The 27,113-nt window shown below is 54.1% G+C and overlaps 3 protein-coding genes across 3 annotated transcripts; 2 read left to right on the top strand and 1 right to left on the bottom strand.

The window, feature by feature from the left end:
• Positions 1-4,241: 4,241 nt before the first annotated feature.
• Positions 4,242-8,981, top strand: GRHPR (glyoxylate and hydroxypyruvate reductase). Its single transcript, XM_040090162.2, has 9 exons — positions 4,242-4,387; positions 4,614-4,744; positions 4,827-4,899; positions 5,356-5,472; positions 5,613-5,701; positions 6,336-6,440; positions 7,019-7,154; positions 7,524-7,654; positions 8,755-8,981. The coding sequence occupies exons 1-9, from the start codon at positions 4,323-4,325 to the stop codon at positions 8,874-8,876; spliced, it is 969 nt and encodes a 322-aa protein (XP_039946096.1). The 5' UTR covers positions 4,242-4,322; the 3' UTR covers positions 8,877-8,981.
• A 2,375-nt stretch (positions 8,982-11,356) lies between these two features.
• On the bottom strand, positions 11,357-18,030 carry ZBTB5 (zinc finger and BTB domain containing 5). The gene is made up of 2 exons (XM_040090617.1): positions 17,930-18,030; positions 11,357-16,243 (listed from the first exon to the last, which is right to left on the bottom strand). Exon 2 carries the CDS (start codon positions 16,237-16,239, stop codon positions 14,215-14,217), a length of 2,025 nt encoding a protein of 674 aa, XP_039946551.1. The 5' UTR covers positions 16,240-16,243; positions 17,930-18,030; the 3' UTR covers positions 11,357-14,214.
• A 197-nt stretch (positions 18,031-18,227) lies between these two features.
• On the top strand, positions 18,228-26,598 carry POLR1E (RNA polymerase I subunit E). Its single transcript, XM_040090618.2, has 12 exons — positions 18,228-18,339; positions 18,434-18,537; positions 20,363-20,439; positions 21,391-21,476; positions 22,066-22,121; positions 22,476-22,620; positions 23,509-23,616; positions 24,001-24,097; positions 24,296-24,429; positions 25,149-25,230; positions 25,358-25,489; positions 26,224-26,598. The coding sequence occupies exons 1-12, from the start codon at positions 18,279-18,281 to the stop codon at positions 26,381-26,383; spliced, it is 1,242 nt and encodes a 413-aa protein (XP_039946552.1). The 5' UTR covers positions 18,228-18,278; the 3' UTR covers positions 26,384-26,598.
• The last annotated feature ends 515 nt before the right edge of the window (positions 26,599-27,113 follow it).

The following is a 27,113-nucleotide window of genomic DNA, read 5'->3' as shown; positions in this document are numbered from 1 at the left end:
GAAATGCCCTACCCGGGCACTTCCAACAGTATATGGCATCTAGAGCAGGTCAGAGTGTGGGCCTGGCTGCTCACACTGAACATGACCACGTGGAAAAGGTCCCTTTTAATTCTTAAAAGAAAAGCAGTTTAATCACTGTGAGGAACTATACCTTCAGGGTATCATTTCAAAAATACAGGCAGAGATTAGGAGGGATTTGTGAGATTGTGTTTATTCCCAATTTAAGTGCTTTCCATAAATTAATTATAAAAGCAAGCCCAAACCAGTCAGAAGTACACTGGGAAATTCTCAGAGTGCTAGTCATTTTCATGCACTAATATTCATGCCATCTGCCTGCCTTTTTTCTGCATTTTGTCTAAATACTCTGTGGTTATCCTCATCCCGCTTTCCTTTGCTGCGCCTTGTCCCTCTCCCCCCTGCCCTGCTGCAGGTACTGCCCCAAGCACACTGCTCTGCTTCCACTGAGAGCATTAAAAAGAGGAAGTCATGTTTTGGCAGTTGGAAAGTTGTCACCCTGCAGGCACAGGCTGTGGGTTTATTCCCATTTATAGGATTCACCAGCCATCCTGGACAAGCTCTCACCCCACAGGCTGCACAGGGCACTAAGGTTGATATGGCCACTGTGAATTCACTCCAGGCTGAGCTTTGAACCTTCTTTTAAAGGCCTCTTCTAAGACAGAATTAAAATATCACTCCTAGAACAGGATCATTTCAGTTGCTCCCAGATACAAAATCCCAGGTATGCCTTATGGAGGATTAAAGAAACCAACGTGGTTGAAATCCCCAAAGGGAACAGTATGCTTTTCCTGTCTGCAGGAAACCTCTAAAAATGCTTTAAGTATAACCTTGTAGCAACAGTCTGACAGCCCAGGCACACTCCTGCCCCGCAGCGAAGGTGGGATTTTTCCTGGCAGATGGCATCCTGAGCATTGCAGAGCCGGAGGCGGCAGCGAGGCGCACGGGGACACAGGCAGAGCAGGGACACGGGGTCCAGCAGGGACATGGGAACACAGGCACAGGGGGGATGTGGTCTCAGCAAGGGGGAGAGGGTGCAGCAAGGACACAGGGGTGCGGGCACAGCAAGGTAAGAAGGATGCTCCAGCTGGGGCGGTGTGGGAAGAGCCGGGGTCCCGGTGGTTTTGGGCCCATCCGGGTGGGCAGCGTGCTCCCACGTGCTGCTCTGTGTCCCGCTGCCCGAGGAACCGGAGGGGTGGCAGGATTACACCAGCCCTGCCATGGCAGGGCCTGTGGCACAGCAGTGGGACCCACCTGGCACTGAGGGCTCTTCCAGCCTCATGGGGAAGGAAGGAAAGCCTGCCAGGGAATTGGGCCATGCCAGGACAGCCGGTGATGGTGAGGCAGTGACACGGCTGATGGGTGAAGTGCCTCACACTGCTGGGGATGCACTGTGGTGCTGCCAGGCTGGCTGGTTCAGCTCAGAGTGGCCCCTTCCAGCCGAAGATTGCTGGTTTTGTCAGGAATAAACCCAGGCAGGGGTCACACCCCCCTGCCCAGCCAACACTCCTGCCAGGCCTCTCACAGCACCGGGAACCCCATCTGGGAGCAGGTAGGGATTAGGGACACAGACACCTGTACTTTGGGGTAGGAAAGGTGCTGGAGGGAGCAGCAGCACAACCAGCCCCTGCCCCGTGGCATGGGGGATGGCTGAAGGGTGCTGGGGGGAGCACCCACATGGAGCCACTTGCTGGGGTGAGGGGCACATGGAGCCGCTGCCACGACCCTGCTGCTCCCCAGCTCCTGCTCCCCAGCACCACTGCTGGCACACGGCCTTGTCCCGGGGAACACACAGTCCATTCTGGAGTGGGAGTGCAGATTGTCCATTAACCAGGTGCGTCCCAGCAAACAGGGCCTGGGAGGTGGACGACAAACTGTGGGCATGAGTCCTGTTGGATGTGGTCCCATCACCAGCCCATGGCTTCTCCTGTCCAGTCTGCATAAATCCCCAGAGAATCAACCTCAATCACTCCCTAGAGAGCCACAGCTCCTCCTCAAGATCAGCGTGGGTGGGACAGGGTGCTGTAGTATGGATTGGGATGGGATGGGATGGGATGGGATGGGATGGGATGGGATGGGATGGGATGGGATGGGATGGGATGGGATGGGATAGGATGGGATGGGATGGGATGGGATGGGTTGGGATGAGATGGGATGGGATGGGATGGGCAGAGACCCAGCCATTCTCTGGCTTTTTCAAGGGGCTGCCACATGTCCATGCTCCTGTATCCTCTGGAGAGCTGCCACCTCTGCTTGGGGGGGCTGGTGTTTCCCTTCAGAGAGGGAAAGCTGGTGGTTTCTTCTGTCCCTCCCCGACTCGGTCAAACTCCAGCTGTACCAGAAAGGATTGCATTCCCAGCTCTGCCAGTGCCCTTCCCACTTGGCAGCAGGAGGGGGATATGGGAGTGTGGAGGTGTGGCCGCCCATACCTGGGTGGCAGAGAGGTGTGGGAGAGTAGTGGGTGTCTTATTACCTATTCCTCTCTTCTTGCAGTTCTCTTTGAAAGGTTTTCAGTTTCCCAGAGGTGGGACAGTCAGGTCTGCCTGCAACAAATCACAGGGTGCAGACAGAATTAGGCATTTACATACGTGTGTTGGGTTTATCCAGAAAACACCAAAATGGGAAACACGGGATGGTTGTCCAGAGCCAGGGTCACCCTCTGGCTCTGCTGCCAAGGGCCCCTGAGAGATGCTGTGTGGGAGCACAGCACCATCACCTCACCTCCAGGAGAGACCAAGATGGGCTGGGGGACTCCACACTGGAAGCCACAGGGAAGGAGACCATTTACAGGTGCTTTAAATTGATAAAAACACATTGTGGCCAGAATTGTGCACTTTGTTTTGTAAATAAACCCTCTCTGGGGGTGTCCATGTCTTTGATGCCATTGGGGGCAGTGGCCCAGAGCTTGGAGGGTGCTGAAGTGTCTGAGGGAGTGACTCCACCACATCCACTGGGACCGGGAAGCAGGAACTGGAAAACCCCAGCAGGATGAGCCTGGTGTTGTCACACTGGAGAGCAGGTACTCCCGACTCTAATCCATACTGATCAGGGAGACAGATAAAGTGTCAGCCCGAATGATACCCAGCTCAGCAGCATGAAACAAACTTCCAAGCAATCATTTAAAAATAAAACCAAATCTGCTGGCATAATCTGACAGCATGCTGATGGTACATCATGATACAGGGAAATCCTACCTGGAGCAGCAGAATGAATCCCACATGGAGCAATATTCTGGTGTAAATATCTCAAACTCCATGTTCCCTTTGCCCACAAATGTGTCATCTTTATGTGTCTGCCTCGGTGCTCCTTTCAAGAGGCACATGGCTGTGTCAACTATCAAGCTCACGGTTCCTTGGCCTCCCCTGCCCTGTACCTGTAGTCACAGAACGTGTTCAAATCAGGTCTCCAGACAATTTAAATCTGGGTTAATTACTGAGCAGAGTCTGCTCAATGCAGTGAGAGGCGGCAGCTGACCCATCCCTAGCCTCGGGGACCCTCCAAAGCTGCCACCAGAGGCTGTGGAGGCAGGAATTCATGCCAAAACAGCACACTGTGTTGTGTGTGTGTGTACGAATGTACATACCTGTGTATGCAGGTGTGTATTTGTCTGTGCACAAAGACTTATCTGTGTGTAAGAGTGTGCACAGATGTGTGCTTGCATGTGTATATCACAGGACCACCGAACCCATTAGGCTGCACAGGAACTCTGACACCACTGACTCCCACCTTGTCCCCAGCCCAGAGCATTGAGTGCCACATCCTGAGTCCTTCCTTGGACACCTCCGGGGATGGGGACTCTAAATCTCCCTGGGCAGCCCCTGTCAATTCCTGTCCACCCAGGAAATTCCTGCTGGTGTCCCACCTGAGCCTCTCCTGTCCCAGCCTGAGGCCGTTCCCTCTCCTCCTGTCCCAGCCTGAGGCCATTCCCTCTCCTCCTGTCCCTGTTCCCTGGGAGCAGAGCCCGACCCCTCCGGCTGTGTCCTCCTGTCAGGGACTTGTGCAGAGCCACAGGGGCCCTCCTGAGCCTCCTTGTCCAGCAATGTCCACATGTCCGCGTGTGGACACACACCCCCGCAGGGGTGTCCATACACCCATGGACGGACACACCTGCCGGCTCAGGCACGGCCGGCCGAACGCGGGGCGGGCCGGGGCGGGGCTGGGGGCGGGCTGTTCGCTGCTGTTCCGGTCTGTGCCGCGCTGTTCCGGGCTGTTCGCTGCTGTTCCGGTCTGTGCCGCGCTGTCCCGGGCTGTTCGGTGCTGTACGGACGGTGGCGGGCGCACGGTCGGCCCGGGCGGTGGCAGCGGCCATGTCGGTGTTCGTGACGCGGCGGATCCCGGCCGAGGGGCTGCGGCTGCTGTCCCAGGCCAGCGGGTGAGCGCCGCGAGTGCCGCTGCAGGAGCAGTGTCGGTGCGGGTCCCGGTGCCGGTCCCGGCTCGGGTGTCGGTGGCAGTGCCGGTACGAGTCCCGGCGCCGATTCCCGTCCCGGTCCCAGTGTGGCTGTCGATGTGGATGTCGATGTGGATGTGGATGTCGATGGCGGTGCCGGTGCGGGTCCCGGTGCCGGTGCCGGTGGGTGACGGTGCCGGTGCCGCCGCAGGTGCCGCGTGCAGCAGTGGGACTCGGAGGAGCCGGTGCCGCGGGCCGAGCTGCTGGCGGGCGTGGCGGGGACGCGCGGGCTGCTCTGCCTGCTCTCGGACCGCATCGACCGCGAGGTGCTGGACGCGGCCGGTGCGTGCGGGGCCCCCTGCTCCCCCCCGACCCTCCCCCGGGCCTTCGGGACGGGCACGGCAGCGCCGATCGTGTCTTACAGGGCCCGACCTGAAGGTCATCAGCACTTTGTCCGTGGGCTTCGACCACCTCGCCCTGGACGAGATCAAGAAGCGGTAACGCCGCCCCTCTCCTCCCCTGCTCTGTCTCCCGCCAGCTCTGACAGCTCCCGCTCCAACCCTGCCCCTGCTCTGACCCCGCCATGATTCGTTCCCTCCCCCGTGCTCGGCACCTCCCTGTACTGTCCCCCCAGTTCTGAACCCCTTCCCCCGGCACAGCCCGCGTCCCGCTGCTCCCTTTTGGCAGGTGGGCTTTCACAGAGCGTGGGGCTGGGTGGGGTCAGCTACCTGCACCCCTCTATTGCTGGATCACGGCTGGGGTCACCCCGACGGGCTGGAGAAGTGTTTGGGTGCTGGGCCGAGACAAGGACTGACTGGAGAAAGCGTGTGCCAGGGGTCCGAGAGCCAAAGGGATGTCGCTGGGTACCTGGGACAGGCACAGTGCTGGCACCCAGCCTGGGGATGCCAGGGGAGCTCCCCAGCGCTGCCCCAGAGCCCCGTCTGGCCTGGCAGGGGGATCCGTGTGGGGTACACCCCCGACGTGCTGACCGACGCCACCGCGGAGCTGACCGTGGCCTTGCTGCTGTCCGCGTGCCGCCGGCTGCCGGAGGCTGCAGAGCAGGTGAAGAGGTGAGTGCCCGCTGTGGGTGGCCCCAGACCCATGCCACATGGGCTGCTGAGGAGAAGCCGAGGCCAGAGTTTTGTGCAGCCAGGGCTGGGCTCTGAACAGCTTTCCATGATGCGTGTTCCTGTCCCACTCTCTCTGCCAGTGGCGGCTGGACAACGTGGAAGCCCCTGTGGATGTGTGGGTATGGCCTGTCTGACAGCACCGTGGGCATCATCGGGCTGGGCAGGATAGGTAAGTGCAGTTCAGGGAGCAGATTTCTGTTCTCCAGCAGTGGCAGGGCGCGTTTGGAGCCTCACCTTCAACCTGGGCCGCTGGAAGGTGCCCCTGCCGGAGGTGGCAGGGTTGGAATGAGAATGGTCCTTGCAGTCTTTTCCAACCCAGACTGTTCTGGGGCTCTGTGACTCAGCCAAGGTGGTGACCTGGTGTTCACCTGTTTGAACCCCGTGAGCACGGTGAGGGGAGCTGTGCAGAGCCTCTTCCAGCAGCTGAACTGCCTCGTCAGCCTCAGCCTTAAACAGCCTTAGGTGTTCACGTGCTTCCACCACCTCCAGCCCTGCAGCAATCTGTACCTCCTCCTGGTCCTCAGTCAAACAAATGCAGTGGCAAAGTCCACACGACGCTCCATCCAGCTGTGGACTTTGCCAGCAGACAGCCGTTCCTGTCCTTGCTCCCCAGGGCACTGTGCTCCCAAGGGTAGTCACGGGGTCAGTGTCCATGGGCCCCTTTCCACAGCAGAATGTCTCCAACCTCATCCCACAGTCAGGAAGGAGTGATCCCACTGCAGCAGCCCTTCAGTGGCTTCACGTGCTGTGCCCCACATGTGTTGTGCAGCCACAGCAGCCCAACATCTTTCTCCCTCACTCAGGACAGGCAGTTGCCCGGCGCCTGAAGCCGTTTGGGGTCAGGAAGTTTCTGTACACTGGCAGTGGCCCAAAACCGGAGAGTGCAGCAGAGTTTGGGGCTGAGTTTGGTAAGGACGGCACCAGGGCAGGGGTGGTGCCGGTCATCAGTCGTGGAGCACTGTGGCTGGGACAGCTCCAGGGGGTCGCTCACAGGGTTTGTCACCTGCAGGGTGGGCCAGGGGAGGGAGGGCACAGTCTGGGGGATCTGGGGGGCTCCTGGGCGTACCCAGTGTGAGGGGGCAGCAGGGGAGGGAGTGCCATGTCCCAGACATGCCCCACAAGGCAGTGGGGGGTGACAGAGAGGACCCTGCCTCCTCCAAGCCAGGTGGAGGCTGAACACAGAGGGGTTCATCAGACCGCTGTGAGAACTCCAGGCTGCAGCTGATCCTGTCACTCTTCCCCTTCCCTGTATCTGTGCATTGGTGATTTTCTGTCAGTTTCATTCCCACAAGGAAGTTGGAAGCAGTGAGCAGAGGCAAAATGTGACAGCTGCTCCTAGAAGGAGGGGAGGGTCTTGTGGACTGTCCCCATGGGCTGAGTACCGAGGTGTCCTTCTGGGAGGACAGGAGGGACTGCAGCTGCCCCTGGAGTTCTGCTGAGGGAAGGTGTTGGCTGCAGTGGGATGTTTCCATCTTTCTTCCCTCAGTCCCGCTGACGAGGCTGGCTGAGGAGTCGGACTTTGTAGTGGTGACTTGTGCCCTGACGCCAGCTACCCAGGGGATGTGCAACAAGGACTTCTTTGGCAGGATGAAGAAGACTTCTGTGTTCGTCAACACAAGCAGGTACTGGCGGCCCAGATCCGTGCCTGGGAGAGTGGCTGTTGCCCTTCCACGCTGTGAGTGGGCAGTGAGAGAGGGCAATCTGCTGGGCAGTGAGTCCAGACAGCCTTCATGGCTGCAGCCGCTGGGAACATTTGCCCAAGGCCCCTTGGGACTGAGCCAAAGGCAAGATAAATTATTCAGGGAGCACCCAGCTCTTCCCCGCACTGTGGGCAGCTGGAGCAGGAGCAGCTCACTGCTGGGAGGTTCGGGGACATCCGGAGAGGGTCTGTCCTCTGCTTAGGCAGCCCTGGGGACCTGCTGCCTCTGTGCCCCTGGGAGCCTGCAGGACCCTCGGCAGTGGCGCCAGCCTCTCACCCCTCACGTTTGCAGGGGGGCTGTGGTGAACCAGGAGGACCTGTACGATGCATTGGCCCACGGCCGGATCGCAGCAGCTGGCCTGGATGTCACCACGCCGGAGCCACTGCCTACTGACCACCCCCTGCTGTCCCTCAAGAACTGCGGTGAGTGTCTGGGGGAGTGCTCAGGCCCCTCCTGCAGCAGGGGCTGCCTTGGGGACCCAGTGGCAGGTGTGACAGGGACCCCATGTCCCCATTAGTCTACTGGTGGCAGTGGGCACCAGAGCACAGGGCAGGCAGGTCGGGTATATTTGGGTGGGCTGCTGTACGACGCAGGGAGCTGCTGTGGGGTGAAAACTCATCAACACAATGTCAAACAAGTGTGGGAGCTGTTTTAATTTTCCAGAAAGCCATTGAGGTAAGCTCAGTTTTAGTACCTTCGTGATGGCTCTTCATTCAATGTGTGAAGTTCACGGAGGATCTGGTATCAGCAGGTGCGCGAATGAGGAACCAATTCCCAGCTCAGGCCGTCCAGCTCAGGTGTTCTGTGGGCTCCTGGGCACATACTGTGCTAGAAAATTTTCCCACTGGCTAAAAGTGGGCTGTTGAGTTTGCCTGGAGGAGTCTTCACCTTGGGAGTGCTGCTGGGCTGGCCCAGCTGACATGGGCATGGGCAGCCTGTTAATTACCTGAATAGTTCCAGGCATTGGGAAGGTGTGCAGGTGCAGGTCCAGGACTGAGACCTGTCTTCTCTGGAGGAGGATGATGCAGGTGAGGAAGGATGGCTAGGAAGGAGCTTGCTTGGCCTTTATTGCACAGGATGTCCTCCCTCCAGGGGAAGGGGGTTTCTGGAGAAGGAAAAGTATGTTCCAAAAAGAAATGGTGGAGACATCCATGAAAATTTCTAAATGCCTGTGACTGAGTGTTTGTTTCTGAAATACAAACCTGTAGCTGTTTTATCTTTTTGCTAAAACTCATTTTTGTTTGTGTGCATTGTTTCTCAAAGTAGGCAGTGTAAGGAGTGATAAGAGCAGAGATTTTCTGGAAATACTTGGAGGAAATATTTGGACAGCTCTGAAACCAGACCAGGCAGGACATAATTCATACACGTGTATTTATTGAATACATTGTTTGTAACATCAATATTACATATTTATTAATACACAAGTAACACCGACACGGCTACTGCACCTGACAGCCCTGAAAGGGGCTGCTGGGCGTGCGTGAAGGTGAGAGGTGAGCAGCATCCCTCCCTGTCCCTGCAGTGATCCTGCCGCACATCGGGAGCGCCACGTACGCCACCAGGAGCACCATGGCAGTGCTGGCAGCCAACAACCTGCTGGCAGGGCTGCGAGGGGAGCCCATGCCCCACGAGCTGAAGCTGTGATGGCCGGGCCCCGCTCCAGCAGCGCCGTGGGACGGACGCGGCGCTGAGGGCCAGCCTGGTCCCCTCCCCTGCCGGGGCCAGGAGCCATTAAAGAGTAGCAGCCGATGTGTCGTGCTCATGTTATTTGAGAACGGGGGACGTGGTGGAGCACACTGCGGGTGCTAGAGGGGTTGGCCCTGGACTGGGGAGTGCTTGCCATGCTGGAACTACCATAAGGGAGCTGCTGCAGCAGCATCCGTCCTCAAAACCTGGCTCTTGGTCACAGTGAGAGGCCAGGAGTGCCTTACCTGGGCTTGTAGCTAGGAAGGGAGGAGAGGTACCAGCTTTGACCATGCAGGCTGCTGCTGCCACAGGAGCTGCTGCAGCTCACAACGTCAAATGGTCCTATGGAATCGGTGGCACTGCTTGATCCTCTGCTTGAGGTGTCTGAAGAAAAGCACAAAACAAGCTTGTGCAGGAACCTTCAGCTCTGCCTTTTGTATCCATAACCAATTCCAGGAACAGCTCCACAGTGGATGGCAAACTGCAATTCACTGGGTGGTTCTGCTACCACTTTGTAGGTTCTGGCTGCAGCTCCCCTCACGTTTCTCAGATGTGCAGAGACATTTGTTGGTGCAGAGCCTGAGAGGGCCTGAGCCTCCAGCTGCCAGGAGAGGCCTGATGGGCACATCTTGATGGCTTTGGGGATTCATATGTCCTGCAGCCACTGTCACACTTCCATAAATGGGGGCTGGAACCTAGAGCCCACTGATCACAGAATCATGGAATGGGTTGGGTTGGAAGGGCCCCTCATGCATCATCTCATTCCACCCCACCTGCCACAGGAAGGGACACCTTCCACGCTCCCAGATTGGTCCAAGCCTTGGACATCTTCGGGGTGTGGGCAGCCACAGCTTTGATAAGCCTTTGGTCCCGCTGGCCCATCCTGCAGGACGGGGGTGGATCTGCCCCCAGAGCGTGCACTGGCCTCACCATGGCCCCTCCCCATGTGCCCTCCCATCCTCGGTGACCATGTGGCAGACAGGACAGCCCTGTGCAGTGCTACCCATCCCAGCCACCCCACAGGTGTCCCCACAGTGTGATGTGGTCGCTCTCACCAGTCAACCCAGCCTCCTTCCAGCTCTGAGTGCTCCCAGTGCTCATGCCAGGGAACACGCTGAAGAGCGCACCTGGACTCAGGTTCCATTTGGGCTGTGGCTCTCCATCAGCCATCCTTCTCCCTCCCCTTCCTCCCAGTCGCAACACACCACTCCATGGTGTCCCTGATGACACAGGAGCCCCCGTGGCATGTCCAGGTTGAACAGTAGCTGACCCGCCCTGCTGAGATGGGGTTTTCCCACCTCTGCTCCAGGACAAGCCCCACTGCCCTGCAGCCAGCCATGCCTTCTCCCCTGTGCCTTCACCCTAGCAGGGGACAGAGAGGGAACCAGTGCTTTCTGGGGATGGCAGCACGAGGGAGCAAGGAGCATGCAATGGGCAGGAGGGAAGTGTCCTGGGGTGAGCAGCTGACAGCACCATAATCCTGGTGTGAGGAGGGAGCCAGGGCACAGCACAAAGCCTGTGACGGGAGCTAAAGCTCACCCAGCACACTCTGTGTCTCTTCCTGTCCCACAGCAAGCGTCCCTTGTGCTGAACTCTGCTGGCATTTCTTGTGTGCTCAATGAAGCACTCTCTGATAGCAGTGATGGCTGTTGAAGTTGCCTGCATCACACCTGGGAGGAATTCTGACACATTTATCACAACCATGATTCACAACCATGGCTGATTGCCTTGTGCTGGCCTGTCAGAAGTTCTGAAGATTTGTAAACTGGACTGAGCAAGAAAGACTTGTGGCCATGGTGGTGGGAAGGGAGTATGCTCTGGGCATCCCAGCTGGCTGGGGAGCTTCCAAACTACCCAGTGGAAATCAGGAATGGCTTTGCTGTGAAAACCCAGGGCACGAGTCCAGTGGGGGAGTTCACTGGTCTCCACGACTGCTTAGTGTTGACACTGAAGATTACTGCTGCTGGTGGAGCTGCTGTGATGCTCAAGGACGGTGACTGAAAATCCAACAGGTTCCTGTTATCCCTGATGATGACAGGGAACGACCTGGTGTCTGAGCAGGTGTGTCAGATTCCCAAGGTGCATTAAAAAATAGATACCTAGAAACAGGTAAATCAGCTGGGACTGCAGCACTGGGCTCAGGTGCCCATCTCAGAACTCCTTCGAGACAAGCACCTCCTGCATCTGTGACATCCTCCCATGAGGAATTCAGAGAGCAGCAGTGACCATGGTTCATGAATTTTATAGGTGCTGCGTAGATATTAGTTCATTAACAAAAGTAAGTTATTACAAAGAACTCTACTGGGGACAGAATTATTACCAAGGCCAGGTTTTTACGATTTCTTTTGCAGCCACAATTTTTTCTGTACAGGCTGGTGTGGAGAGCCCCAAACCAGTGAAGCCAGTCAGACACAGCAACACAAAAAAGTAGGGTTTATTTCCAGGTGTTTCGGAACAGACACCCCGACACCCCCATGCGAGATCCCACTTGCAAAGTTCAATTATGAGCGCAATCCAGTGGCACAAGCTCTCCAGGCTGTGGGGTGAGACACCCTTCACTAGAGTGGGCAGCTCAGGCCCCAGCTATTTATTCATGCTATTCCCAGGAATTTATTGCTTCGTTTAGGAAGACTCAGCTGCGAGGCACCCGCAGGCTCCAGGCCTGCAACTGCCCCTCTGCGCATCAACTGACAATTTTAAAGCTGCTGCTTCCAAAAATGCTCCAAACATTTTCTCAAATAAGTACAGAACTCCTGCACTGATATTCCACATTATTTTTTTATAAAAACAGTTCAAAAGTCCAGTTAAGTGTTTATCTGCTCATATTAGTTCCTAATTAGTCTCCTTGCGCAAAACATTGTAACAATTCAACAAATTCGGATGTGCTACAGGAAACAGAAAATGAAAAAAACCCCAAGCCTTGTTTTTAAAAAGCAAAACACTAGAAATGAAATGAAGATGAAACAGTGTTACTTAATAAAGCAACACAAGAAAATACTAAAGTACAAAACACTGCATTTTATTGTTGTTTGGGAGAGTGTTTATGCAGCTCAATGCTGTTAGTCACCAATACTGAAATTATTTAAAACAAAACACAGCATATCCCACTGCTTAAAAAAAAAAATTGTTATTTTAATGCTTAAAAAAATTAAGAGCCAGAGATATGACCATTAAGTAAACCCTATAGCAAAATATTAACATTTTAAAGGAATTAATCCAACCATCTCCTGTGCTTCTGCATTCCTCGGATGGTCAAGGTGCAAATGACACACAGACAGGGCAGGTGCAGGGAATCCTGTCTCACCTTAGCAGGACATTCTGCAGCCCTGACCCAGCCCCTGCTCAGCTGAGCAGCATTTATCATCGCAGAAGTGCTCTGAAAGTTTATTTTAAAACCTAAGAATGCTGAGCACCAGTTTGTGTGCACCTCTGACAAGGAAGCAAGGAGACTGCAGGCAATGTTAAGTTACAGTGGCACCAAAAAAGAGGACATTAAAAAGAGATTTACATGACTCACATGGAGAACGACAGATTTCTGCTGCACGTGTACAGTGCCATTTTTTAAAATTAAATTTACATTAGCTTTTTTAAAATGTATGGGGAAAAGTACTTTTATGACACTAGCTGAAGCGGAAGGCCTGGATTTAACAAGAACATTGTACAGAATATGAGCCAGCAGTGCCCTGGCAGCCAGGAGGGCCAATCACGTCCTGGGGGTATCACCGGCCAGGTGAGGGAGGGGATTGTCCTGCTCTGCTCTGCTCTGCTCTGGGGTGGCCTCACCTCGAGTGCTGTGGGCAATTTTGAGCACCATCATATAAAAGACATTAAACTGTTAGAGAATGTCCAAAGGAGGCCATGAGGTTGGTGAGGGGTCTGGAGAAGAAGATTTATGAGCAACGGCTGAGGACATTTGGTTTGCTCAGCATGGAGGAGACTGAGGTCAGACCTCACTGGGGTTTTCAACATCCTCCTGAGGAGCAGCAGAAAGGCAGGTACAGATCTCTTCACTCTCATAACCAGTGATAGGACTTAAAAAAAGGCTGAAGCTGAATCAGGGGAGGTTTAGGTTGGCTATCAGGGAAGGTTTTTCACCCAGAGGGTGGTCTGGCACTGAACAAGCTCCCCAGAGACACAACCCCAAGACTGCCCAAGGTAAAGAAGTGTTTGCACATTCCTCTCAGGCACAAGATGGGATTGTTGGGCTATCTCCTGCAAGGCCAGGAGCTGGACACAATGATCCTGAGGGGTCCCTTCCAACTCAGCATACTCTATGACTCTGTGCAATATGGCAAACGAGGATTGCTCCTGACCTAGGAGCGATTTGATCCAAGGACAGACCCACCGCTGCAAAGGGAAGTCACTAAGAGTGCAGGGGCAGGAAATTAAAGCCTGGAGATAGGAGAAAAAAACGATGTGCTCACGCCATAACAGGGACCAGATGGACTGTGGGCATCTGAGAACAGCAAGATACTGTCTTACATGGCAAAAAAAGCCATCACAAATTCCCTCTCCTTCAGAACAACAGACAAAGACAAGCTCTGTTCAAACTCCTGCGTATATAGAATTGTAACATAGGAGATACAAACTGGTTAAAATACTGCTAGGAATAGCACAAACAAGAGACAATACTTCACTTACCACTTAATACTCGTTTCTATGAAAAAAAAAAAAACCAAACAAAAAACAGCCAAACATCCAGATCTTGCTGTATTACAGTTATATGTACACCTGGCAGTCCAAAAGTTACTTGTCTGGGATTTAATTTAAGCACCTTGATTACACAGTGTCCTTTACTACAAAACAGCCAAACATACATTCATAATCCTAGAACTATTGTCGTAAGTAGCGTATTTTAAAGCATTATGTCAGGCAGGTGCAGCCTAAGCTGTTTTTCTCTTTTAAAGGTAAGGGGCCTGCACCACTGTGCTCACATAATGCAGCAACTCATGTTACAGTAATCATTTAAATGCTTTCACTGTTACAAAATGCTTTAGAGAGAGGGAAGAAAAAAAAAAAAAAAAAGCGCGCACGTCAGTTTCTTGTTCTCAAACCGTGCTAATTTCAGGAGACCCCCGTGCTGTTGCCCCTCTGCCCTGCAAAGGGGCTGCTTCGCCGTGGGGTCACATCCCCATCCCCGCCGCGCGGCTCCCGGCGGCGACACCCGCGAGGTAGGTACCAGATATCCCCAATGGCAGAGCCAAGACTGTGTGCGGCACCGCGGCACGCCGGTGTCTGCCCGCCCGCCGGAGCGTCCCCGCCGGCAGCGAGGCTCCTCCAGGCCCGGGGCAGCAGGTTACAGCAAGCTGCTGGGCAGGTTGCTGCTCTGCCACCTAAGGCAGGTGGTCTTAGAGTGTTTGTAGAGGTGGCTGGACTGGCTGAAGCGCTTGCCGCACTTGAGGCAGGCGTAGGGCTTCTCCCCCGTGTGCACACGGATGTGCTTCTTGCAGTCCGTGAGCGTCAGGAAGGTCTTGCAGCATATCTTGCAGGCGTACTTGCGCGCGCCCTCCACCACCAGCACGTTGTGCTCCGACAGAGCCTTCTTGCACTTGGACAGGACGTCCGCGGACGCCCTGGTCAGCTGCGGAGGGCCCGGCTGCGACAGGTGCCCGCTCTCGAAAGAAGTGCTCCCGTTCATCATCAGCTGGGACCCGGACGAGCTCTCCTGCAGCTGCGAGCCCCGCACGGAGGTCACCACGGGCATCTTGGGGGCAATGCGGCGGTAGCCCGGAAAGCCACCGGCTCCGCCTCTCACGGAGCCCATCATGGCCCGAGACAGCGAGTGCAAGCCCAGGCCTGAGCGTGGGAAATCCATGCCGAACTGCTCCGCTGCTCGGTACCCGGAGGTCTGCACGCACGGCAGACCCATCACATCCTGCATGGGCCTCACGAAGTGGGAGTCCGTGGGCTCACTGAACGGGTTCTCGACGTGGGAGACGGCAGCGGACGAGTGGCCACCGGTGGGCCCCGACTCTGGGCTCATCAGGTAAGAGGCATCGCTGTCCATCCTGCAGTCACTGGTGGTGTTGGGAATGTTGTCGTCATTGTTTTGGCTGGTACCAAAGCCACCTCCCCTGTTTTTGTTCAAAAAATTTGAAATGCTGAAAGAAGACTTGTGTTCCAGGTTGTTGGACACCTCCATAATGTGGATGTCCCCCACCCTATCGGTGCTGGACTGAGGGTCTGAGAAGCTGCGGTCACTGCTCTCAGGACTCAGCTCTATCTTCTCCGCGCTCACCACTCCTCCTTCCACCTCCACAGACTCACTGCCCTCTGCCTGGGAAGTTACATCGCTCACCTCATCCTGAGGCTCCGGGGAGCTCAGGGGCTCTGACTTCACCACCACTCTCATGTGCTCCTTCTCATTCAGGCTGACCTCCGGATTTTCACACGGGAAGTTGCTCTTCTCAGCAGCAGCCTCCTGGTCGAAACTGGTTTCCACTTGCGTGGCCTGGGACGCCATGGACATCTGGGAAATGTTTCCCTCACCGTTGTCTGACTGGCTGGGCACTTGAGCGTCCTCCTGAGCACCAAAAGACTGGTCGAACATGATTGTGTTGTCCTCCTGGTTATCAGCAACGGCGTCGGCCTTGGAGTTGTCCACAATCTTCAGCGAGTCTGGGGAGAAGAAATCCTCGCGCGAGTGGACGACGGGCTGCCCGCTCTCGGCGGCCACGTCGGACACGGGCTCTTCCATGGCGGGCCGGACGCGCTGGCGGGCGCGCTCCTCCGAGGACTGCTTGCGCTTGTGCAGGCGGCGGATGGGGAAGGCGGCGCGCTGCTCCAGCCCGCCCCGCAGGGCCGTGCCCATGGCACCGGGCGGCTCCTCGGCGCCCTGCGAGGAGCCCAGCGCCGAGCTGACGATGCTGAGCCCCAGCTGCTGCAGCATGAAGGAGCGCTGCAGCCGCGCGCTCTGCTCCTGCGCGCGCTCGCTCGGCGGCGACAGCGGCAGCGTCCGCGTGGTCAGGTAGTGCTTGCAGGCCTTCACCACGGAGTTGAGGTGCAGGTGGGACGCGGCCAGCAGCACGTCCATCACGTTGCTCTCCCCCAGCATGAGCGTGGACGTGTACATCATGTCGATGAGCGCGGCGAAGGCCTCGGCCGTCACCACCTCGCTGTCCAGCTGGATCATGTTCATGGTCTGGTCGCCCTCGGCCACGGTGAAGAGCGCGCGGAAGTGCGTGCTGCAGGCGGCCAGCACGGAGCGGTGCGCCTTGAAGTGCCGGTTTCCCACCACAATGACGCAGTCGCACAGCTGCCCATGGAGCCTCTGGTAGTTGAGCTGCTGGAAGACTTGTTCAAAGTGCCCTGGGAAATCCATGATCCTGCAAAACAGAAGAGACTGCTGTATGGGCCACCAAGCTGATCAGAGGGACAGAGCAGCTCTGCTGTGAGGAAAGGGCGAGTGAATTGGGATTGTTCAGCCTGGAGAAGAGAAGGCTGCAGGGTGACCTAACCATGGCCTTCCAGGTCTGAAGGGGGCTACAGTGCAGGTGGGACAAGACTATTTACAAGAGTCTGCAGTGAAGGAGAAAGGGGAGGGGGTTCAAACTGAAAGATGGTAGAAGATGGGATTCTTCCCTGTGAGGGTGGGCAGGCCCTGGCACAGGGTGCCCAGAGAAGCTGTGGCTGCTCCTGGATCTCTGGCAGTGTCCAAGGCCAGGCTGGACATTGGGGCTTGGAGCAGCCTGGGACAGTGGAAAGTGTCCCTGCCCTTGGCAAGGGGCAGAACTAGACAAGGTGCCCTTCCAACCCAAATTGTTGTATGATTCTGTGGTTGAAGTCCTGGTTGGGCTGCACTGAAACAGGCTGCGAAGAAAGGTGACAGCTGAAAAACAGACAAACAGAAACTGGTCTGACTTTACCACCACCACGTGGGCACAGGATCAAAGCCAGCAGTCTGGAGGACAAGGAAAAGCTGTGAAAATCCAGGTTCTGCCACAGAGCGGACCTCAGCACCAACCATGTCACAGGCAGCTGTGCTGGAAACTAGACAGTGGGGGTCACCTCATGCCCGCAAGTAAAACATTTAATCTTGGCTTGCAAAAAAAATCTGATTACAATAATAACCTGCTGCCCCCTCTGATACACTGCCCACACAACTGGATAACCTTCCACAGAAACACTGGGGCTGCTGGCAATACAAATGCGCTGCTCAACAAGACAAATAGGCAAGAGTCAGGGGCAGTTTCCTCTTAAATTTTCATTAATGGAACATGAGTCATTTCCTAAGTAGATTCATTCCAAGACTATATAGATGACCCTCAGCAATATCTCAACTTTTCCTCATGAAAAAACAACAAAGTTTGGTTTGGTAAGGTTTGGTGAGCAGAAAGGCTGCATGTCCAAGGCATGCACACAGAAGTTCCTGTGCTGCTGTTTATTTTCCGACAGCAATGCGACAGCATCAATGGACACAAGACCATAAAACTGCTAAAAAAACCCCACATGGCCAGAATTATACTTTTGAGGAGGAATCAAATGTATGTCCACTGATTCAGAAAGTCCATCCTCAAACATGGACGTGTTTGCTGCTTTTTCTTTCCTGCCCATCACTGTCTTTGCTGGCCAGCTCATCGCTCTGCACAGGATATCACAAGAATCCCACCGTGTGTCATTGGATGGAGTCTGAACAGGGAGATCATTCACCAGTTATCACCTACAATACTCAGCACGGGGAAAATTAAGTAATTTACAGCCTTTGAAAACTCTGGAACATTAACTGACTGTTGGATAACTGGGGGTCTCCTGCTGAAAGGTGTTCTTCTCAAGACAGTGCCTTTTTTCCCCCGTTTTTTTTTCCTTCACGCATCACGTGCAACACCCAAAATTTGTGCTCTTCCCACAGAAGCACCTGCATCCCAGCGCCGCATCAGCTCCGGTGAAGACACACTCGGAGACAACGTTTTGTGTCGCACACGGGACATAAAGGGGGATCCGGCAAGCCCTGGTCGCGCCCCGACGCTGGGGTCACTGGTCTCCGCCTCACCGCCGCCCCCTGCCCCGCTCACCTGCGGTGTCCGTGCGGGAAGGGCCGTGCGAGGCTCAGGATGGGGACTGGGATCGGGACTGGGATCGGGATCGGCCCCGGCCCCGCTCCCGCCGCTCCGGCCCCGGCTCCGGCCCCGCCCGCCCCGCCCCGCCGCGCCGACCGAGTGCGTCACTTCCGGCCGCTGGCGGCGCGGGCCTTGCTGACAGCCAATCGGCTATCTCGTTATTTTTAGGCGGCGGCAGGGTCTCACCTGGCCCAATCGGGGCTGAGCTTATTGCCACGCCGGGAGGCAGTGGCGGAAGAGGCGGAGGAGCGGGACTCGCGTCGGAACGCGCGTCCCGCCGCACGCTCTCGCTCAGCCCCTTGCCATGGCCGCCGCCACTTGGCGCTACCGCGGGGACCCCGAGGCGGAGCGGCCGGCGGCGCTCGGTGAGCGGGACAGGGCCGGGGGCGTGGGGTGGGTCATGGGCCCCCCTCGGGGATCGCGGCCGGCCCCGGATCTCACGGGCTTCCTCTCCCGCAGTGCGGTTCGCCAACGGGAAGCTGCAACACCCCGACTCCCTTCGCTTCACCGTGTACCGTAACCGGGACACAGCGCATCCCCGGAAGAGGCACCGCAGGATCCTGGTGAGGGCCCGCCCTGAGGCGGCGGGGGCGGCTCTGGACCATCGGTTCACAGTAATATTAGGATATTGTGATAGTAATACACGACGAGGCAGTAGCTAGATAATGACCATAACTGGACAAAAGTCACAGGTGTTCTTAATTAGCCCCCTGGGCTGCGAGGCCCGCTAGAGACCACAGCCGGAGCGGTGGTCGGGGCCCAGCCCAGGCAATTCCCGTGTGTAATCCCAACCGGGCAGTTCCTGCTGCGGGCAGGTTTGACTGTCTTCTTCCCTCAGGGCTGTGGCCTCAGCAACTCCCTCCGGTTGGAGTGAGAAACTCCTCCCTGTGAGGGTGGGGAGGTCCTGCCACAGGGTGCCCAGAGAAGCTGTGGCTGCCCCTGGATCCCTGGCAGTGTCCAAGACCAGGCCGGACACTGGGGCTTGGAGCAGCCTGGGACAGTGGAAGGTGTCCCTGTGCATGGCAGGGGTGGGGCTGGATGGGCTGTGAGGTCTCTTATGACCCAAAGTAGTCTGGGATTCCGAGAAAATCTATGCTGAGCTTTGAAGCAGATTTTTTTTAAACTATCAAAGTTTAGGCCACCATGTTCCACAGGGATGTGTTCCAAGTGCTGAGGTAGCTCTGGATTCCGGAGGAACCAGAGGAGGCTCTGGCACTGATGTGGCTGATGGACATTGCAGGGTAGAATTGGCAGAACAGGGACAAGCTGAACCATCTGGGAGTTGCTTCTCAGCTAGTCGGATGCATTTGATAATGAAATGCATTGTGTTCTGTTTACAGTTTCTTCACCAAAGATTCACAAATCTTCACCAAAGGTGTCTTTGTTCAGCTAAATGACATCATAAGGGGATCTCTCAATGAAAAGGGAACTGAGGGTACAGTCAGAAGGTGCTTTCTGATGCTGCTGTTAGTTTTTTATAGCTGCTGCACTCAAGGAATAAATGACGTTCCAGCCCAAATCATTGTGGAAAATTCACTGCAGAGGAGCAGAAAAAACACCACATTCTCATAATGCACTGAAATTGTGGTTAGGTGTCTGGTGCACCCCTTGTATGTGGGAATTCCAGGCCCAGAACATTCTCAAAATCTCATGCTTGCAGGCCCAAATACGAAAACAGAATACAGGGTTTGACCTGAGACCTTGGAAAAGGCTTCAGAGTTTAGAGACCATAAGTGAAAATGTGAGTTTGTGGTTTAGATAGAAACTTATTAAGCTAGATAGTGGAAAGTTTTACGGTTTCTAAGTTTTGATATATAAGTAGTTGTAAAAAGGTTTTAAGGTGTAGCAAGTAATTTGTGTGTCACCATATGACTGGATGAGAAAGCTCGCATAGCAGCAAGACGTGTGAGTTCAATTAACTATTGGTGTGAAGACATAAACAAACTTTGTGGCATTGGTTAATTGGCTAATTAACGTTTAAAAGACCTTGTATCTTGTGGTCTGGGTACAACTGACCACAGACTTCCGGCATACGATGAAGGCGTTCTCACCCTTGGTGACATTGCAGCAATAAGTAGTGCATTGAAACATCTTGAAGTGGTTCCATCTCATAAAATCCCGACACTGGTAGTGGTGGCTGTGGCTTTTCAGTTGGTGAATTGCAGGCACCTGAATAGTGGAGCTTAAATGAATTATTGGAAACCACGTTTTAAACCGGAGTACTGAGGGGTGGTCACTGTGAGGTGTTGTGCAGGTTTGCTGTACACACACTCTGCGTGTGTATTACGATGCCCGGGAATGCAGAGCTTGGTCGCGCTGGGGGAAGCAGAGCAGAGGCAGTGAAGTTCCCTCAGCCCTCTGTTCAAGGGATTCTCCATGGTTTCACAGGTCTCGGAGACAGAGCGGCTCTGCTACGTGGGGCACAACTTTGGCAGCGAGGTCATGAAGTGCAACTCCCTGTGCAGGTATGGAAAAGGAGCTGGGAGCACAGGCGCTGCCCAGACACAGAACTGCTCCCTTCCCTGCGCCTGCCTCAGAGGTTTCCACAAGGCTGTGGTGGGGCTTGGAGGATTTGGACAGGAAGCTCTGGTTGTTTGTGCACATCTTGTGGAAGCTGTGGTCTGTAAATCACAGACCCATTTGAAAACATTTTGTGTGGTCTGGGGTGAGGTTATAGATTAGTGTAGCAGCAGGATGGAGCTTTGTTACTAGGAAATTAGGATGAAGAAATTGCCTTCATCATCAGTTGGGTCATCATTGTTGGGGCCCTTCCAGTTGAGGTGTTTTGTAATTCTGTACAAGACTGGCTTCACTTCTGGCAAAACATGCCCATACCAACCTCTGTTCTGTCTGAGCAGTGAAACCAGGAGAGCTGGGTCCTCAGACAGAGCAGTGTCCAGTTTGAGATGCTGCAGCTGACAAAAGAGCACCCAGGGGGTTCTTTCTTCTTGGGTTTGGAGGGATAAATCCAGTTTAACAAGTGTGTATGGTATGGGTGTTAATTCAGTATGGTTTGTGGGCAGATTTTAGTGCTCTTAGCTCTGAACACTGGTGATGAGGTGGTTTTGGGGGCTAAAGTGATGCTTGGCCTGCACCTCTGGGAGCTACAGGGAAATTTGTCTGTTCAAGCTATGGCCATTGAATCCTGGCATAGCAAAAAAAAAGATAAAAGGAAATAGCAGAACTCTGGCACCTACACTTCCCCTAATTCAGTTGTTTTAGGGCTTCTGCTTATACTTAAAGTAGCAAGTCTTTCTGGTTTTATTTGTACACGTGCCTTGGAGGTAACTTGGTTTATCGTAGCACTCACTGTACGTGCAAGGCTGCCAGGAGAGCTGCCAGGATGTAAGACCATATAATTTAAATCATTTCCACTGTTCTGCCTCTCACTAATCAACTGCCCCCGTTCTCCCCAGGTACTTTGTTGGTGTGTTAGACAAGAACTCTGGGCAGATGGAGGTCTACAATGCTGAAATATTCAACATGCAGCCCCTGCTCTCAGGTGGGAGGTGCTGGGAGTCACAGCTGCTCAGTTGCTTTGTCCTTCTCATTCCTGCCTTGTTCCCTTGGCATGGAGCAAGGACAGTTCCTTTGCTTGTGCATGCTGAGAGAGGCAGCGGGAGAGGGGAGCACAGCGAGTCCAGGGTGGAGGTTAAGCAGGGAGTGTGGAGGGTGGGAGTCACTCACAGAGTGTTACTGCTCAAGTGCAGCCTTGTCTGGATGTGTTCAGCTGAGGGAGGCCTGAGACTCATCAGGAACAGGACCTCAGAATAAAAAGAAAGCAGTTTTATGCAGCAGGACTGTTTTTCGTCATTGAACCCAGGATAAGAATCCAAAAGGTTACATCTTTTGCTAGCTGATTTTCACCCTGTGCAGCAGGGTGTTTTGCCATAGTCCATGTATTCACCCATGGACTTGGTAGCAAAAGCCCCTTTTTTGTTCTAGGTTCTCATTTTTGGTGTGTCCTTTAATTAGCCAGGTCACATGGCTGAGATCCTGATGTGTTGTGCCAAGTCTGTCAGTCACAGAGCTAAACAGCCTCCTGTCCTGGCTGCTTCTGTGCAAGCACACTAACTTTTTTTGTTTTACAGATAACTTGATACCTGACGACACAAAGGATTATCAGACCAAATCCTACAGGGAGAAGGTAAAGTTGAAAGCCGTGTCGTGTTCTGCTGTGATTATCTAGCTGACAGGGGCAGATGCTTGTCTTGAGGCTAGAAGGTTTGGTGTCCTGCAGGGTAAACCTGTTCAGGACGAGCATTCTCCCTGTGTCCAGGAGGCAGTACAGTCATTGCCTGGCTCTGGAGTATTTTCCTGGTTATTTTAGGCTGGTCACCACCCCAGTGACCTCCTGCCCCTCGCAGACCAGCACACCCTGCCCCTGCGGATTTTGCCGCATGAAGAGCTTAAAGTTTTCATAGGGACCGTGGCTGTGGAACGAGCAGTGTGTTCTCCTGGGTGCACGGGGTGTTTTAATGTGTCTTTCTGTCTTGTGCAGATGGATTTGTGCATTGAGGCCTTTGGGACCAGCAAGCAGAAGCGAGCTCTGAGCTCTCGCCGCATGAATGCTGTGGGCAACGACATTGTGAGCACAGCTGTGACAAAAGCAGCTGCAAACGTTATCGATGCCAAGGGAGTGACAGGTGAGAGGATTCTGTCTTGAGGTGTAATCAGGACAACCTGAAATCCCTTCTTCTGTCTGTCCATGCTAAGTGTGGCAGGAAGAAGAGGGGTTTTCTTTAAATGATGAGAAAATAGCTGGTCTAAGAGCTGAGACAGGTACGTGTAGAGGAACTGCTTCTTGCTGGTCCTGCTGGACTTGGTGTTGGAGTTGCCTGACTGAGGGCAGGTCGCTGTGACATCAGTGTCCATACTGGCTGCTTTGGAAGCTCCTGTGGGATATGAGTTCACAGGGATAAAGGTAGTGCCTTTATCTGGTCTGAATTTTGTGGCTTGGCTGTTGAAAAGGCACCTTCTTACCTCAGAGAGTGGTGCAGCTTTGGGACAGGTCACAGCACAGTGTGGTGTCACCATCCCTGGGGGCTTCCGAGCTGTGGCAGGAGAGAGCTAGGGTTGCCCTGACTGTGGACATCTGGGCAGGATGGCAGACAAGAGCCCTCCAGAGCACTTCTGAGATCCTGAGAATGTCACTGGCATGCACAGGAGAGATGTCTGTTGACTGTAGACCACACCACCTTTCATCCCTTTTGTTCTAGGGTGGATTCAGAGCTGCTTTGTGCTTAGTGGGCGTCCACTGGAACGCAGGTGCCAAAACTCTGCCCACCTGCAGTGGCAGACATTTCGAGGCCCTTCTTTTCTAGATGTTTCTGTAGTCTGGACTGGCCTTTCTAAATTTTTATGACCAGAAAGTCCTTGATAGAAGTTGTAAATGTTTAAAACTCCAGCTGTGACTAAAATGGTGTTGACCCATTGAGTAAACTTGCTTCTAAAGGAAGGATTTAGGTTGTGTTCCAGTTCTCTGCAGTTTGGTTAGCAGGATCCTAATGCTCCTGTCCCACTTCCTTCCCCAGCTCTGATGCAGGACGTGGCCCAGGATGATGTGCAGAACATCTCTGCCTTCCTCCCACCGTGCCACGAGGACGTCGACAGGCCGGAGCACGTTTACAAGTTTGAGGACAGTATCTTTTCTGTGTCTCTGTGGTTTCCCATGCCTTTAAGTCTCAATGAAGCCAACTCGTGTGGGAGCAAGTCAAGCCTTTGTCCCTCACAGGCCAAGAGCTGGGAGCAAGGTAATGCTGCCCTGGGGTTTTGGGGCCTGCAAGTCCCATATCCACCTCTTTCCTGTGGAGAGCGGTCCTGGTGGGAAGCATTCCACAGGGAATATTGGTGAGGTTGGCTTTTCAGAAGTGAGCTGTGGTTGTGCCACAGTCTTCTAGAGGCCTTACTGCCTGGACAGGTTCCAGCCCCTTGCCCTGCCTGCTTCTCCTCAAGTGAGTGTGGACTGAACTGCCCTACTTTAAAGGGAGAGCCCAGGCTTGTTCTTTTCCTTAAAATCCTGCCAGTCCTGTCTCCTGCTGAGTACGAGGCACTGCGGGTGCCAGCAGCCACCCTGGCCAACATCACCGCAGAGGAGTTGGCCAAGGGAGCAGAGGAGAGAAGGTAATGTTGCTGCCCATGGCCACGTCCTGGCTGAGGGGCTGTAGGGTGTCTGCTGCCAGCGCCACGGCTCTGGGGCAGAGGGAGCCGAGCGGATCCAGGCGTGGCAGAGCAGCACCTGCCGTGGGGAATGTGGGGGACAGTTGCGTACACAGCAGCAAGGGACCCTCTAGGGAGCTGAACTCTCCCTCTTTCCTGCAGCCACTGCTCCTTTGTATTGGAGGAGCTGAAGTTCCTGCCCACTGATGAGAAGAGTAGAGACCACAAAGCTCGATGCCTCTGGTTCCTGGACACCCTCATCAAGTTCAGTCACCTGAAAGTGATCAAGAAGAAGCGTAAGAGAGTTTTCAGCTCATAAACACATGCCTTTGGGAATATCTTCATCATCCTTTGCTTGTCAGCTGAGTGTGTGGATCATATCTCTGCCATGCTCAGGGTCCTGCTTTTGAAACAGCATCACGCAAAACATTTTGGATGAGATTTTCCAGACTTGCCATCTTCCTTAGAACTTTTGCGTCTTTGTCAGTCCTTGGCAGGGCTGAGGGAGGAGGAAGTGGCAAGCTTGGGTTTAAATATATTCCTGTGTTGCTGGAGACACAGGAGTCACCCATAGGAGTTGTCTAAAGGAGGATGTGGGAATGACTAGACTTGGTGATAGTAGGGACTTGTTAGTGTGGTCGCAGCTTTAACAGTATTTTGTGGCAAAAGAAATACGTGCATAGGTGTGTGTGCATTTTAGATTGTATAGAAGTGGGAGATCACTTTTACTAAGGGAAATAAAAGCTGTTGGGATTCTCTCAGGCCTGAAAAATTGTGAGACCTAAAAAGTCAAGCACTGAGGTTCCTTTTAGGTTTGTTGTGTTCCTGGGAAGAGGAAATAAACGGTGGGATTCCTGGGGCTGGACTCGGTGATCCTGGTGGGTCCCTTTCCACATGGGTATTCTGATATTCTGTGATAAGTGCCAGGATGATACATGTGCTGCTGTGGTGGGTGGGCAGTGCAAGGTAGAGTGTGTGTTCCTCATTCCCACTGCAAAACTCCTTTCTACCCTAGATCCAATGGGTCCTGAATGCCCACACATCATCAGCAGGAAACTCATGAAGAGTTTCACCTCGCTGACCTACAACAATGGCAGGTAAGGCATGGTGTGTGAGGCTTTTGAGGCACGGGTATGGCAGAGGTCCGTGTGAGGGGCCACAGAGACACCAGCAGGACCCTCCCTTACACTCCACATCTCACGAGTTCTCCCTCTTGCCACACAGCATCCAGAATTTAATCTCTGCATCCATGAAGGCTAAAATCACCGCATATGTCATTGTCTTGGCTTTGCACATTAACAACTTCCAGACAGATCTCACTGTCCTGCAGAACGACATGAAGCTCCCAGAGAGCAGGTGAGTCATCCTCTTTGTCCACACCTGCCAGGATTTCCTACAGAAATACCCTGGGAGAGCTCTGAAGCATCTCTGAACCTGGGTAGGGCTTTAATTTTCCTGGGAAGGATAGGCAGTTGTCTGTGGGTGGGTGCATTTCCCAGGAGTCACCTGGCAGCTGCAGCTCTGCTCCAGTTGTGCTCCTGTCCTTGGCCCTGCAGCATTCACTGGGTCAGGCTTTCTGGCCAAAAATTCAGTTATTCCTGGGTCTTACCAAAGCCCTTCTTGGTCACCGCTTGGTTTTCAAGCTTCCTCATCGTTTTTGATGCTGTCACTTATTTTTCCCACAGTTATCCTCTTTATTCTTTGATCAGTAGTACTGGGTTTAAGCGCAGTCTCTGCTGTTGATTTCCATCCACTTTGCCTTTTTGTTTTTCCTTCTGGAACTAAGCTTTTCCTGGAATCCATGTTTGTTTTGGCAGTCGATGCCCGGGTTTGGGTTGTGCTGCCCTGAAGCTGGGAACACGTGGCCTCTGATGCTGTGGGGAAAAGCATGGAAGAGGCTGGGACCTGCTGGAAAAATCAGCATTACTCTGTCCCATGGAGGGCTCTCTGCCTTGCAGCCTTGATGCTCCTCCATGCTGTCCCTGTACCACAGAGACACTCTGGGCCTCTCCCAGTGGGCTGTGGGTCTCTGCAGGATCATGGCACAGGGGGCTCAGCTCCACTGATGGCATATCTCTGGTGTTTTCCAGGATACTGGACGTTGCCAAGGCCCTGCGGCTCAGGGTGTCCAAGGCCAAGGGGGGGCCCGGGCTGGAGGATGACCAGAATCACAAGCTGGGCACTCTGTCTCTGCCCTTGCCCACACAGAAGGCACCAGAGGGACAGCGGAAGCGCAAGAAAATGAACTGAGAATCCCAGGAGTTCTGAGGGGAGACGCAGCCCATCCCTCAGAATGTCATGGACATGCCTTCATCTGCTGGGTTTGGGTCCAGCATCAGCCCTCACCCTGCTGAAACCTGGGCTGAGGGTTTCACCTCAATAAAATGCTGCTTTTTTATATTTATATAGAAAAAGCTGCAATAAAACCATTTTTTTCCCCAGTTTGTCTGGGGTGGGGGGTGAAATGGTGGTTGTGTTGGAGCACAAGGGTACAGTTTGAACTGGCATGTTTTCCCCTGGCACCTGTGTGGCTGGCTCTGGTTCACAGCCCCTCACAGGTTCAAGGTCAGAAGCAGGGAGACAGAGTGTGACTTACATGCACCTGTTTCTCATGAGTGTCGGTGTACTTGTGTTCAAAAACTGTAAAGACATTCACAGTTTTTGTCACTTTTCCTATCCTGACTGTTTTCCTGGGGGAGGGAGAGTTCTGTGATTTGGAGCTGGTATCACCTTCAGGGAGAGCAACGAGTAGGAGGCCACTGTGGCTTCCCAGCCCTTGGGAGAGATACTTTAGTGTGGTTCCTCTGAATTTCCACTCTCCTGAGTGATCAGCCTCATGGGAGCTGTTTACTTTGTAGGGCTGCAGGATTCGGGAGGGCTTTGGAGGATCACCTCCAAAATGGTGTGTGAAAAGAGAGCATGGAATGTCAGAGGAAATAATCTCTGGGATCCCACTGCTTCAGACAGTAATTTGGGTTTG

Source organism: Hirundo rustica, chromosome Z (genome assembly GCF_015227805.2).
Source record: "Hirundo rustica isolate bHirRus1 chromosome Z, bHirRus1.pri.v3, whole genome shotgun sequence".
NCBI classification, from domain to species: domain Eukaryota; kingdom Metazoa; phylum Chordata; class Aves; order Passeriformes; family Hirundinidae; genus Hirundo; species Hirundo rustica.
The sequence above is the reverse complement of the archived record's forward strand: the minus strand, read 5'-3'. Positions and strand labels throughout refer to the sequence as shown.

Bases quoted from the DNA above. Each gene is read 5' to 3' on its own strand.
- GRHPR (XM_040090162.2), top strand. From the start codon at position 4,323: ATGTCGGTGTTCGTGACGCGGCGGATCCCGGCCGAGGGGCTGCGGCTG. The intron at 4,388-4,613 runs GTGAGCGCCGCG...GTGCCGCCGCAG, and splicing joins CTGCTGTCCCAGGCCAGCGG to GTGCCGCGTGCAGCAGTGGG. The intron at 5,702-6,335 runs GTAAGTGCAGTT...TCCCTCACTCAG, and splicing joins CATCGGGCTGGGCAGGATAG to GACAGGCAGTTGCCCGGCGC.
- ZBTB5 (XM_040090617.1), bottom strand. From the start codon at position 16,239: ATGGATTTCCCAGGGCACTTTGAACAAGTCTTCCAGCAGCTCAACTAC.
- POLR1E (XM_040090618.2), top strand. From the start codon at position 18,279: ATGGCCGCCGCCACTTGGCGCTACCGCGGGGACCCCGAGGCGGAGCGG. The intron at 22,621-23,508 runs GTGAGAGGATTC...TTCCTTCCCCAG, and splicing joins CGATGCCAAGGGAGTGACAG to CTCTGATGCAGGACGTGGCC. The intron at 24,430-25,148 runs GTAAGAGAGTTT...TTTCTACCCTAG, and splicing joins GAAAGTGATCAAGAAGAAGC to ATCCAATGGGTCCTGAATGC.